This window comes from Macaca fascicularis, chromosome 11 (genome assembly GCF_037993035.2).
Source record: "Macaca fascicularis isolate 582-1 chromosome 11, T2T-MFA8v1.1".
NCBI classification, from domain to species: domain Eukaryota; kingdom Metazoa; phylum Chordata; class Mammalia; order Primates; family Cercopithecidae; genus Macaca; species Macaca fascicularis.
In genome coordinates, this window is record NC_088385.1 from 49,980,313 (window position 1) to 49,995,055 (window position 14,743).

The following is a 14,743-nucleotide window of genomic DNA, read 5'->3' on the forward strand; positions in this document are numbered from 1 at the left end:
CCCTGAAGGAAGCACTAAACATGGAAAGGAACAACCAGTGCCAGCCATTGCAAAAACATGCCAAAATGTAAACACCATCGAGGCTAGGAAGAAACTGCATCAACTAATGAGCAAAATAACTAGTTAATATCATAATGGCAGGATCAAGTTCACACATAACGATATTAACCTTAAATGTAAATGGACTAAATGCTCCAATTAAAAGACACAGACTGGCAAACTGGATAAAGAGTCAAGACCCATCAGTCTGCTGTATTCAGGAGACCCATCTCACACGCAGAGACATACATAGGTTCAAAATAAAGGGATGGAGGAAGATTTACCAAGCAAATGGAGAACAAAAAAAAGCAGGGGTTGTAATACTAGTCTCTGATAAAACAGACTTTAAACCATCAAAGATCAAAAGAGACAAAGAAGGCCATTACATAATGGTAAAGGAATTCAACAGGAAGAGCTAACTATCCTAAATATATATGCACCCAATACAGGAGCACCCAGATTCATAAAGCAAGTCCTTAGAGACTTACAAAGAGACTTAGACTACCATACATTAATTATGGGAGACTTCAACACTCCACTGTCAACATTAGACAGATCAACGAGACAGAAAGTTAACAAGGATATACAGGAATTGAACTCATCTCTGCAGCAAGCAGACCTAATAGACATCTATAGAACTCTCCACCCCAAATCAACAGAATATACATTCTTCTCAGCACTACATCACACTTATTCCAAAATTGACCACATAATTGGAAGTAAAGCACTCCTCAGCAAATGTACAAGAACAGAAATTATAACAAACTGTCTCTCAGACCACAGTGCAATCAAACTAGAACTCAGGACTAAGAAACTCAATCAAAACCGCTCAACTACATGGAAACTGAATAATCTGCTCCTGAATGACTACTGGGTACATAGCGAAATGAAGGCAGAAATAAAGATGTTCTTTGAAACCAATGAGAACAAAGATACAACATACCAGAATCTCTGGGACACATTTAAAGCAGTGTGTAGAGGGAAATTTATAGCACTAAATGCCCACAAGAGAAAGCAGGAAAGATCTAAAATTGACACTCTAACATCACAATTAAAAGAACTAGAGAAGCAAGAGCAAACACATTCAAAAGCTAGCAGAAGGCAAGAAATAACTAAGATCAGAGCAGAACTGAAGGAGATAGACACACAAAAAACCCTCCAAAAAATCAATGAATCCAGGAGTTGGTTTTTTGAAAAGATCAACAAAATTGACAGACCGCTAGCAAGACTAATAAAGAAGAAAAGAGAGAAGAATCAAATAGACGCAATAAAAAATGATAAAGGGGATATCACCACCAACCCCACAGAAATACAAACTACCAACAGAGAATACTATAAACACCTCTACGCAAATAAACTAGAAAATCTAGAAGAAATGGATAATTTCCTGGACACTTACACTCTCCCAAGACTAAACCAGGAAGAAGTTGAATCCCTGAATAGACCAATAGCAGGCTCTGAAATTGAGGCAATAATTAATAGCCTACCAACCAAAAAAAGTCCAGGACCAGATGGATTCACAGCTGAATTCTACCAGAGGTACAAGGAGGAGCTGGTACCATTCCTTCTGAAACTATTCCAATCAATAGAAAAAGAGGGAATCCTCCCTAACTCATTTTATGAGGCCAGTATCATCCTGATACCAAAGCCTGGCAGAGACACAACAAAAAAAGAGAATTTTAGACCAATATCCCTGATGAACATCGATGCAGAAATCCTCAATAAAATACTGGCAAACCGGATTCAGCAGCACATCAAAAAGCTTATCCACCATGATCAAGTGGGCTTCATCCCTGGGATGCAAGGCTGGTTCAACATTCGCAAATCAATAAACATAATCCAGCATATAAACAGAACCAAAGACAAGAACCACATGATTATCTCAATAGATGCAGAAAAGGTCTTTGACAAAATTCAACAGCCCTTCATGCTAAAAATGCTCAATAAATTCGGTATTGATGGAACTTACCTCAAAATAATAAGAGCTATTTATGAGAAACCCACAGCCAATATCATACTGAATGGGCAAAAACTGGAAAAATTCCCTTTGAAAACTGGCACAAGACAGGGATGCCCCCTCTCACCACTCCTATTCAACATAGTGTTGGAAGTTCTGGCTAGGGCAATCAGGCAAGAGAAAGAAATCAATGGGATTCAGTTAGGAAAAGAAGAAGTCAAATTGTCCCTCTTTGCAGATGACATGATTGTATATTTAGAAAACCCCATTGTCTCAGCCCAAAATCTCCTTAAGCTGACAAGCAACTTCAGCAAAGTCTCAGGATACAAAATTAATGTGCAAAAATCACAAGCATTCTTATACACCAGTAACAGACAAACAGAGAGCCAAATCATGAATGAACTTCCATTCACAATTGCTTCAAAGAGAGTAAAATACCTAGGAATCCAACTGACAAGGGTTGTAAAGGACCTCTTCAAGGAGAACCACAAACCTCTGCTCAGTGAAATAAAAGAGGACACAAACAAATGGAAGAACATACCATGCTCATGGATAGGAAGAATCAATATCGTGAAAATGGCCATACTGTTCAAGGTTATTTATAGATTCAATGCCATCCCCATCAAGCTACCAATGAGTTTCTTCACAGAATTGGAAAAAACTGCTTTAAAGTTCATATGGAACCAAAAAAGAGCCCGCATCTCCAAGACAATCCTAAGTCTAAAGAACAAAGCTGGAGGCATCACGCTACCTAACTTCAAACTATACTACAAGGCTACAGTAACCAAAACAGCATGGTACTGGTACCAAAACAGAGATATAGACCAATGGAACAGAACAGAGTCCTCAGAAATAATACCACACATCTACAGCTATCTGATCTTTGACAAACCTGAGAGAAACAAGAAATGGGGAAAGGATTCCCTATTTAATAAATGGTGCTGGGAAAATTGGCTAGCCATAAGTGGAAAGCTGAAACTGGATCCTTTCCTTACTCATTATATGAAAATTAATTCAAGATGGATTAGAGACTTAAATGTTAGACCTAATACCATAAAAACCCTAGAGGAAACCTAGGTAGTACCATTCAGGACATAGGCATGGGCAAAGACTTCATGTCTAAAACACCAAAAGCAACGGCAGCAAAAGCGAAAATTGACAAATGGGATCTAATTAAACTGAAGAGATTCTGCACAGGAAAAGAAACTACCATCAGAGTGAACAGGCAACCTACAGAATGGGAGAACATTTTTGCAATCTACTCATCTGACAAAGGGCTAATATCCAGGACCTACAAAGAACTCAAACAAATTTACAAGAAAAAAACAAACAACCCCATCAAAAAGTGGGCAAAGGATATGAACAGACATTTTTCAAAAGAAGACATTCATACAGCCAACAGACACATGAAAACATGCTCATCATCACGGGCCATCAGAGAAATGCAAATCAAAACCACAATGAGATACCATCTCACACCAGTTAGTATGGCGATCATTAAAAAGTCAGGAAACAACAGGTGCTGGAGAGGATGTGGAGAAATAGAAACACTTTTACACTGTTGGTGGGATTGTAAGCTAGTTCAACCATTATGGAAAACAGTATGGCGATTCCTCAAGGATCTAGAACTAGATGTACCATATGACCCAGCCATCCCATTACTGGGTATATACCCAAAGGATTATAAATCATGCTGCTATAAAGACACATGCGCACGTATGTTTATTGCGGCACTATTCACAATAGCAAAGACTTGGAATCAACCCAAATGTCCATCAGTGACAGACTGGATTAAGAAAATGTGGCACACATACACTGTGGAATACTATGCAGCCATAAAAAAGGATGAGTTTGTGTCCTTTGTAGGGACATGGATGCAGCTGGAAACCATCATTCTTAGCAAACTATCACAAGAACAGAAAACCGAAGACCGCATGTTCTCACTCATAGGTGGGAACTGAACAATGAGATCAATTGGGCTCGGGAAGGGGAACATCACACACCGGGGCCTATCATGTGGGGGGGAAGGATTGCATTGGGAGTTATACCTGATATAAATGACAAGTTGATGGTGCTGACGAGTTGATGGGTGCAGCACAGCAACATGGCACAAGTATACATATGTAACAAACCTGCACGTTATGCACACGTACCCTAGAACTTAAAGTATAATAATAATTAAAACAAAAAGAAAAACTTTCCAGGTCTTGGCACAATGAAAGGAAGACAGCAGAGTTCTGACCGGTAGTGTGTACATACCTGTGAGGACACCAACCAAAGTGAGGCAATTAACCAACCAAAAGGCTTAGAAGTTACTTTTTCTAATGATCACACAGAACCAAATATAGTGCCTGTTCCCTCCAGCTAGACTGGAAAACTTAAATACATGAGGAAATTGGTAAAGTACTCAAAAGAGTCTTGCCACAGTAGAGAGGAACAGTTAACCCTAGATTAAACAATATACTGGTCTGCCTAACAAATCTTAAGTGCAAGGCAAGAGAGGGTCAAACTGCTCTCCAACAAAATAAATGCAACCCAGAACAAAACTCAAAATATATGTATAGGAATAAAAAATAGTCACCAAAAAGGTAAAATTCATGGCTGACATGCAACAGAAAATTAATTGGCATGCAAAGAACCTGGAAAATAAGACTCATAATGAAGAAAACAACCCGTGTATCAAAACATCCCTAGAGGGGTGACATCTGTGAAAATGGAAGAATAAGGACATCTAAAAATTCTCTCTTCTATAACAGCAGTGAGAAAATGGGCAAAATTTGCCGGATCAGTTTTATCAGAACTCTGGAAACTGACCAAAGACTTGCAGCAATCCAGAAGGCATTTATTCAATAAACATGGCTTACTCTTGGTAAGAAGAACAAGTTCTGTGATGGTTTAACTTCCTCTATGTCCATCCTCTTCTTTCTAGCTCCATGGAAACCTTTAAAATCAACAGCCCTGTAATTATGGTGAAACCAGAATTCTGGCAGCCACTGGAGGGGAGCAGAACAGGTTTGGGCATCATTCAAAGCCACATTCCTAGAGAATTGTCATGATTTGAACTGTTTAGTGATTTTCTGGAAGACCCCACTTGCAAGAATCTCTTTGTTTGACCTGACTTGCTCAGTTCTAAAAATCTAGGGACATTTGTTGTGCTCAATGAAAAACCAGTGTTTAACTTTGCAGTTTCCAGGATGCCGAAAAACAGTTGGAGCAACAACAGGCTAGCCAAAAAAGCTTAAAAGGAAAAACTAGGGAATAAGATGTTCATCAGAGCTTTGAAAAGCTCCATTGTATTAATGAGATCTAGATGGCTGTGAACGTGCATCAGATTGTACACATGTCCAGGTCTGTCTGCAAGCTCAGGAAGCATCTGAGGAGGGCCTGCAGCCTCTCCTCCAGCTGACTTCAAGGCTCTACACAAACAGAAAGTTAGGATTAAGGAACTGTTGTCATCTACCTGATGAGTGTTGAAGGCCACACCCTACTCCCAACTCCCCGAAACACAGAACTTTGGCAAAGTCTAGGGAACCAAAATTATTGGTTCCAGAGATTAAGGAAATTACTGTTCAGTCATAGCTGACAACTAAACTAAGTGAGCAGAGACTTCAGTGGCCATGTATGACAAATAATACAGACTTTACAGTTAGCTCAGAAAAGTCACTAAAGAAACAAACGACAACAAACAGCAGCAACAACAAACCCTGGGGAGGAAGGAGACGCTAAATAGATTTATCACAAGTAAAGAGATTAAATGTGTAACCAAAACGCTTCACATAAGAAAAGCCCAGGACCAAATGCTTAAAGAATTAGCACCAAGCCTGCCAAAACTCTTCCACAAGATAGAAGAAAAAGGAGCACTGCCTAACTCATCCTATGAAGCCAGTATTTCCCAAAACCAGACAGACATCACAAAAAAATAAAACTATAGACCAACATTTCTTAAGAATATAGATGTAAAGTTCTTCAACAAAACACTATCAAAACAATTCCAGCAACACATAAAAAGGACTATACACCATGACGAAGTAAGATTTATCCCAGGAATGCAAGGTTATTGTAACATATGAAAGTCAATCTATGTAATACACCATACTAATAGAAGAATGAACAAAAAGTATGATAATTTCAGTAGACGCAGACAAAACATTTGACAAAATCTAACACACTTTCATAATATACACACGAAGCAAACTAGGACTAGAAGGGTACTTCTTCAATCTGATAAAGAGAATCTACAGAAAATCCATAGTTAGCATACTGAATTAGGAAAACTAAAAGTTTTCCTACAAACAGCAGGAACAAGACTGGAATGTCTGTTTTTACCACTTCTATTTAACATTATTCTGGAATTTCTAGACAGGGAAATTAGACAGGGAAAAGGAACAAAAGGCATCCAGCTTTAAAGCAAGAAGTAAAACTATATTTGTAGATAAGATGACATTGTAAGTAGAAAATCCCATTTAATCCACACACTAAATAATTAAACCCCCCCCGCCAAAATTTTTAATACACAAAAAACAATTCTATTTCTATACACTAGCAATGAATAATCAGAAAATGAAACTAATAGAACAATTCCATTTACAGAATAATACAAAATACTCAGGAATAAATTAAACAAAAGAAGTGCAAGATTTGTATGCTATATAATATACTTGAAATAAGTCAAAACCTAAATTAATTAATGGAAATTCATCCCACATTCAGAGATAAGAAGACAATATTATTAAGATAATAATATTTACCAAATTAATCAAGAGTCGTTGCAACCTCTAACAAAATCTCAGCTGGCTCTTACATAGAACTTGACAAACTGGTCCTAAAATTCATATGGAAATGTAAGAGACTCAGAATAGCCCAGTAATCTTAAGGAGGAAGGAAAACAGTTGGTTCACTCATACTTCCTGACTTCAAAACTTACTATAAAATTATAGTAATCAAGACTACTTGATTACTATCAATATAATATTGATATTGTAATAATATATTGATAGGCATATAGATCAAGAAAATAGAATTGAGAGTTCAGAAATAAACCAATATATTTATGGTCAATTGTCAATTGATTTTTGACAAGGATGCCAAGCTAATTCAATGGGAGAAAGAATAATTTTTTCATGCAGAAGGACGAAGTTAGACCCCTACCTCACATCACATACAAAAATTAACTCAAAATGTATCAAACTCCTAATTGTCTGAGTTACAATTATAAAAGTCTAAGAAGAAAACATAGATATAAATCTTTGTGACCATGAAGTAGGCAAAAGTTTCTTAGATATGATACTTAAGGCACAAAGAACTAAAACAAAAAACAAAATTTCACTTCATCAAAGCATACTATTAAGAAAGAGAAAAGATAACCCACAGAATTGGAGAAAATATTTGCAAACCATCTAACTGATAAAAGTTGGTACCCAGAATATATAAATAATTTACAACTCACCCAGTGAAAAAATGAGCAGCCAGGTATGGTGGCTTATGCTGTAGTTTGAGCACTTTTGTAGGCCCAGAAGGGATGATCCCTTGAGCCCAGGAGTAAGAAACCAGCTTGGGCAACACAGGGAGACCCCATTTCTAAAAAAAAAAAAAAAAAAAAAAAAAAAGAAGCCAGAAATGGTGACACATGGCTGTAGTCCCAGCTACTCAGGAAGTTTAGGTGGGAGGATTGCTTGAGCTCAGGAGGTCAAAACTTCAGTGAGCTGTAATTATATCACTGCACTCCAGCTTGGGCAACAGAACAAGAGAGCATTTCAAAAAAAAAAAAAAGGGGGCAGGAGATTTGAATAGACATTTATCTAAAGATACACAAATAACTAACATATATACAAAAAGATACTCAACATCATTAGTCATTAGATAAATGCAACTTAAACATAAAATAGATACCATTTCATACATACTAGGATGGTTATGTTAAACAAAAAAAGATGGATTATAACAAGTGCTGATGATGACTGATGATGATATGGAGAGAGAAATAGGAACCTTTATACATTGCGATAGGAAAGAAAAATGGTGTGCCCACTGTGGAAAACAGTTTAGCAGTTCCTCAAAAAACTAAATAGAATTACAATACCCAACTATTCTATTCCTAGGCATATGCCCAAGAAAATTGAAAACATATGTCCACACAAAAACTTGTATGCAAATGTTTCTAACAGCATTATTCAAACGTCAAAATTGAAATCAATCCAAATGTCCATCAACTGACAAATAAATAGACAAAATATAGTATATTCCTACAATGGAATATTATTTATCATAAAAAGGAATGAAGCAATGATATATGGTAAAATTTGTATAAAGTTTTAAAATATCATGCTAAGTGAAAGAAGCTAGACACAAAAGACCACATATGGTATGATTACATTTATACCAAATGTGCAGAACAGACAAATTCATAGATACGGAAACAGATTAGTGGTTGTCTGAGACTAGGAGAAAATGTGAGAATAAGGAATTACTACTTATGGGTGCAGATATTTTTTTGGGAGTGATAAAAAGGTCTGGGATTAGATCATGGTGATGCTTGCACATACAGGTGATTATACTAAAATTCACTAAATTATAAACATGCGCATAGATGTTAGGATTAGATGTCCAGAAGAGGATGTTAAAATTATAATTTAAAAAAACTTCAAGAAAAAAAAAAAAATTGGAAAATTTTACCTGCAAAAAAAAAAATAGTAACTATGTTTCATATGTTCAAAATGTTAAGTAGAGATATGGAAGATATAAAAAAGTTGAAATTAAACCTCTAAGGATGAAGATGACAATTGCTTAGATAAGAAACAGACTGGTTGGGGATCAGACATCAGAAAGAACAGAAAAGCAAACATAAAGACATCCATATAGTGGAATATTATTCAACAATAAAAGAAAAAACTATTGATACATACTACAACCTGATCAAATCTCAAAATACTTACATCACAGTAGATAAAAAAGTATATACTGTGTGATCCACTTATATAAAACTCTATAAAATGAAAACAAGTATAGTGATAAATCACTGCTATAGAAAACAGGTGAGGTCACTTATTGGGTGGGGAGGGGAAAAGGAGGTGAGGGAAGAGATTATAAAGCAGCACAAGGAAACTTTTGGGAGTGACGGAGATGCTCTCTATTTTGAAAATGGTACTGGTTTTATGGCTGTGTACATGTGTTCAAACTTATTAAGCTATATATTTTGAATATATGTAGTTTATGGTTCATCAATTACACCTTGATAAAGCCATTTCTCAAAAGTGGACAAGTATACAGGGCCAGTTTGCCAAACTGTTCCTGGTGGTTGGTTTCACAGTTGGCACCTACTGACACTTCAGACTTGCACAAGAGTTTAACACATGTCACTATTACTCTATTTGCACCATCCAACTGTCAGTGGTCTCATTCCTTAGATTGATATGCATACCATTATCTGCCCTCATATTCAAATTTTATACCCAGTTTCAGCTGTATCAAATTGTAGATCCCGCTGCTTTATCATGGAGCAAAAATTCTCAACTTCCTTTCTTTACCTTACCTGTGATGAGTCTGCTGTTACCACAATGTAATTGCAAGGAGGGTTCCTGCAATTCTTGGATGTAAGAGACATGGTTGAAGAATTATAGACTATTTCATTCACTTGTCCTATTTGGCTATCTGTGCACTCCGTTCGGTGATGTGAATCTTTTCTCTCACATGATGTTGAACACTAGAAATGCAATAACCAAATGAATAACACATTCTTATATGCAGTGTCTTTGAAAATTTACTTGTCGATATTCACATTCAGCCTCTCTCTTTCCATCCCCTTGTGGTGCACACAGTCCTGACTCCAACATCGCCTCTGAGAACAAGGTCGGGTGGACTGATCACACATTTCTTCAACCACCCGACCAACACCTTTCAGTCTGCAGTATATATCCCTCTGCTGAACTCCAGAGCCGCAGGTCATAGAGCACTACAAAGGAGTCCCGTTGATTTGAACAATTAGCTAAGAAATACCAAATTATATAAAAATAGCCAATGGAGCCATCACATATTGTTTATTTTAAATACAGCCTGGTATTATAACGTGAATTAGATAAAAATACATACAATAAGTATTTTTACCATTATCTCTGTAAATGTATATTTTCTTTGTTTGGCATAAGGTACTTCAGCTTTACAGAAACTCTGACAAGTGAATCAAGTTATAGTAGACAGCATCCCAATCAATGACTCTGTCTTCTGACTTAAATGAGTATAATGTCTATCACAATTAATCATGAATTATTCCACAACATTGCTTTTAAATGCCAATTAAATTCTTAGATTATACTCGTTATCTCTCTCAAAGAGACAATAATTTCTAAGATTGTGATATATTCATCTTTTTATCTACAGTACCTACTATAGTTTTTACCTGTTATGGAATCCAAATACTTGCTAATTTTTTTATACTTTAAGTTCTGGGATACATGTGCAGAACCTGCAGGTTTGTTACATAGGTACACATGTCTGGTGGTGGTTTGCTGCACCCATCAACCCATCACCTTCATTAGGTATTTCTCTTAATGCTATCCCTCCCCTTGCCCCCAAACCACCTCAACAGGCCGCAGTGTGTGATATTCCCCTCCATGTGTCCATGTGTTCTCGTTGTTCAACTCCCACTTATGAGTGAGAACATGCGGTGTTTGGTTTTCTGTTCCTGTGTTAGTTTCCTGAGAATGATGTTTTCAGCTTCATCCATGTCCCTGCAAAGGACATGAACTCATGTTTTTTTATGGTTGCATAATATGCCATGGTGTATATGTGCCACATTTTCTTTATCCAGTCTGTCACTGATGGACATTTGGGTTGGTTTCAAGTCTTTGCTATTGTGAAGAGTGCTGTAATAAACATACATGTGCATGTGTCTTTATAAAAGAATGATTTATAATCCTTTGGGTATATACCCAGTAATGGGACTGCTGGGTCAAATGGTATTTCTGGTTCTAGATCTTCGAGGAATTGCCACATTGTCTTCCACAATGGTTGAACTAATTTTCACTCCCACCAACAGTGTAAAAGCATTCCTATTTCTCCACATCCTCTCCAGCATCTGTTGTTTCCTGACTTTTTCATGATCATTCTAACTGGCATGAGATGGTATTCATTGTGGTTTTGATTTACATTTCTCTAATGACCAGTGATGATAAGCTTTTTTTCATATGTTTGTTAGCCACATAAATGTCTTCTTTTGAAAAGTGTCTATACATATTATTCACCCACTTTTTGATGGGGTAGTTTGTTTTTTTTCTTGCAAATTAGTTTCTTTGTAGATTCTGGATATTAGCCCTTTGTCACACAGATTGCAAAAATGTTCACCCATTCTGTAGGTTGTATGTTAATTCTCATGATAGTTTTTTTGCAGAAGCTCTTTAGTTTAATTAGATCCCATTTGTCAATTTTGGCTTTTGTTTCCATTGCTTTTAGTGTTTTAGTTATAAAGTATTTGCCCATGCCTGTGTCCTGAATGGTATTGCCTAGGTTTCCTTCTAGGGTTTTTATGGTTTTAGGTCATATGTTTAAGTCGTTAATTCAAATTTTTGTATAAGGTGTAATGAGAGGGTCCAGTTTCAGTTTTCTGCATATGGCTATCCAGATTTCCCAACACCATTTATTAAGTATGGAATCCTTTCCCCATTGCTTGTTTTTGTCAGGTTGTCAAAGATCACATGGTTGTAGATGTGTGGTGTTATTTCTGAGGCCTCTATTCTGTTCCATTGGTCTATGTATCTGTTTTGGTACAAGTACCATGCTGTTTTGATTACTGTAGCCTTGTGGTATAGTTTAAAGTCAGGTAGTCAGTTTTCAAAGAGAATGCTTCCAGTTTTTGCCCATTCAATATGATATGGGCTGTGGGTTTGTCATAAATATCTCTTATTATTTTGAGATACGTTCCATCAGTACCTAGTTTATTGAGAGTTTTTAGCATGAATGGGTGTTGACTTTTTTCAAAGGCATTTTTCTGCATCTATTGAGGTAATCATGTGGTTTTCGTCATTGGTTCTGTTTATGTGATGGATTACATTTATTGATTTGTGTATGTTGAACTAGCCTTGCATCCTAAAGATGAAGCCAACTTGACTGTGGGGCATAAGCTTTTTGATGTGCTGCTGGATTCAGTTGGCCAGTATTTTATTGAGGCTTTCTGCATCCATGTTCATCATGGATATTGGCCTGAAATTTTCTTTTTTTGTTGTGTTTCTGCCAGGTTTTGGTATCAGGATGATGCTGGCCTCATAAAATGAGTTTGGGAGGAGTCCCTCTTTTTCTATTGTTTGGAATAGTTTCAGAACGAATGGTACCAGCTCCTCTTTGTACCTCTGGTACAATTCGTCTGTAAATCCATCTGGTCCTGTGCTTTTGGTTGGTAGGCTATTAATTACTGCCTCAATTTCAGAACCTGTTACTGGTCTATTCAGGGGTTTGATTTCTTCCTGGTTTAGTCTTGGGAGGGTGTATGTGTCCAGGAATTTGTGCATTTCTTCTAGATTTTCTAGTTTATTTGTATAGAGGTGTTTATAGTATCCTCTGATGGTAGTTAGTATTTCTGTGGGATCTGTGATGATATCCCTTTTATCATTTTTTATTGTGTCTATTTGATTTTCCTCTCTTTTCTTGTTTATTAGTCTGGCTAGTGGTCTATTTTGTTAATCTTTTCAAAAACCCAGCTCCTAGTTCATTGATTTTTTTTATTATACTTTATATTTTGGGATACATTTGTAGAACATGCAGGTTTGTTACACAGGTATACACATGCCATGGTGTTTTGCTACACCTATCAAACCATAATCTACATTAGGTATTTCTCCTAATGCTTTCACTCCCCTAGCCCCCTGCACCCCAACAGGCCCTGGTGTTTGATGTTCCCCTTTCTGTGTCCATGTGTTCTCATTGTTCAACTCCCACTTATGAGTGAGAACATGCAGTGTTTGGTTTTCTGTACCTGTGTTAGTTTGCTGAGAATGATGGCTTCCAGCTTCATCCATGTCCCTGCAAAGGACATGAACTCATCCTTTTTTTATAGCTGCATAGTATTCCATGGTATATATGTGCCACATTTTCTTTATCCAGTCTATCCTTGATGGATCCAGGATATCCTTGACTGCATTTGGGTTAGTTCAAATTATTTGCTATTGTGAACAGTGCTGCAATAAACGTATGTGTGCACATGATTTTTATAGTAGAATGTTTTATAATCCTCTGCATATATACCCAAAATGGGATTGCTGGGTCAAATGGTATTTCTGGTTCTAGATCTGAGGAATCACCATACCATCTTCCACAATGGTTGAACTAATTTACTCTCCCACCAACAGTGTAAAAGTATTCCTATTTCTCCACATCCTCTCCAGTATCTATTGTTTCCTGACTTTTTAATGATCACCATTCTAACTGGCATGAGACGGTATCTCACGGTGGTTTTGATTCGCATTTCTCTCATGACCAGTGGTGATGAGCTTTTTTTCATGTTTGTTGGCCCCATAAATGTCTTCTTTTGAAAAGGGTCTGTTCATATCCTTCACCCACTTTTTAATGGGGTTGTATTTTTCTTGTAAATTTGTTTAAGTTCTTTGTAGATTCTGGATATTAATTCTTTGTCACATGGATAGATTGCAAAAATTTTCTCCCGTTCTGTAAATTGCCTGTTCACTCTGCTGATAGTTTCTTTTGCTGTCCAGAAGCTCTTTAGCTTAATTAGATCCCATTTGTCAATTTTGGCTTTTGTTGCCATTGCTTTTGGTGTTTTAGTCATGAAGTCTTTGCCCATGCCTATGTCCTGAATGGTATTTCCTAGGTTTTCTTTTAGAGTTGTTATGGTTTTAGGTCTTATGTTTAAGTCTTTAATCCATCTTGAGTTAATTTGTGTATAAGGTGTAAGGAGGGGGTCCAATTTCAGTTTTCTGCATATGGCTATGCAGTTTTCCCAATGTCATTTATTAAATATGGAATCCTTTCCCCATTGCTTGTTTTTGTCAAAGATTTTGTCAAAGATCAGAGGGTTGTAGTTTTGTGATGTTATTTCTGAGGCCTCTGTTCTGTTTCATTGGCTATTAATTAATGCCTCAATTTTGGAATTTGTTATTGGTCTATTCAGGGATTTGACTTCTTCCTGGTTTAGTCTTGCGAGGGTGTATGTGTCCAGGAATTTATCCGTGTCTTCAAGATTTTCTAATTTATTTGCATAGAGGTGTTTATATTATTCTTTTATGGTAGTTTGTATTTCTGTGGGATCAGTGGTGATATCTTCTTTATCATTTTTATTGTGTTTACTTGATTCTTCTCTCTCTTCTTCTTTATTAGTCTGGCAGTAGTCTATTTTGTTAATCTTTTCCAAAAAACACGTCCTGGATTCATTGATTTTTTGAAGGGTTTTTCATGTCTCTATTTTGTTTGGTTCTGCTCTGATCTTAGTTATTTCTTGTCTTCTGCTAGTTTTCATATATGTTTGCTCTTGCTTCTCTAGTTATCCTTCGCTTATGAAGCTTAGTTTGGCTGGATATGAAATTCTAGGTTGAAAATTATTTTCTTTAAGAATGTTGAATATCGGCCCCCACTCTCTTCTGGCTTGTAGGGTTTCTGCAGAGAGATCTGCTATTAGTCTGATGGGCTTCCCTTTGTGGGTAACCAGACCATTCTCTCTGGATGTCCTTAACATTTTTTTCCTCCATTTCAACCTTGGTGAATCTGTCAATCATGTGTCTTGTAGTTGCTCTTCTTCAGGACTATCTT

At 36.7% G+C, this 14,743-nt stretch overlaps 1 protein-coding gene across 1 annotated transcript in view; it reads right to left on the reverse strand.

Moving 5' to 3' along the window:
* Positions 1-14,743, reverse strand: part of ADAMTS20 (ADAM metallopeptidase with thrombospondin type 1 motif 20) — a 208,650-nt gene that overhangs the window by 26,631 nt on the left and 167,276 nt on the right. Inside the window, exon 30 of the mRNA XM_045365086.2 lies at positions 9,525-9,695. Coding sequence (XP_045221021.2) covers positions 9,525-9,695 — 171 coding nt within the window. The remainder of the gene's footprint in view (positions 1-9,524; positions 9,696-14,743) is intronic.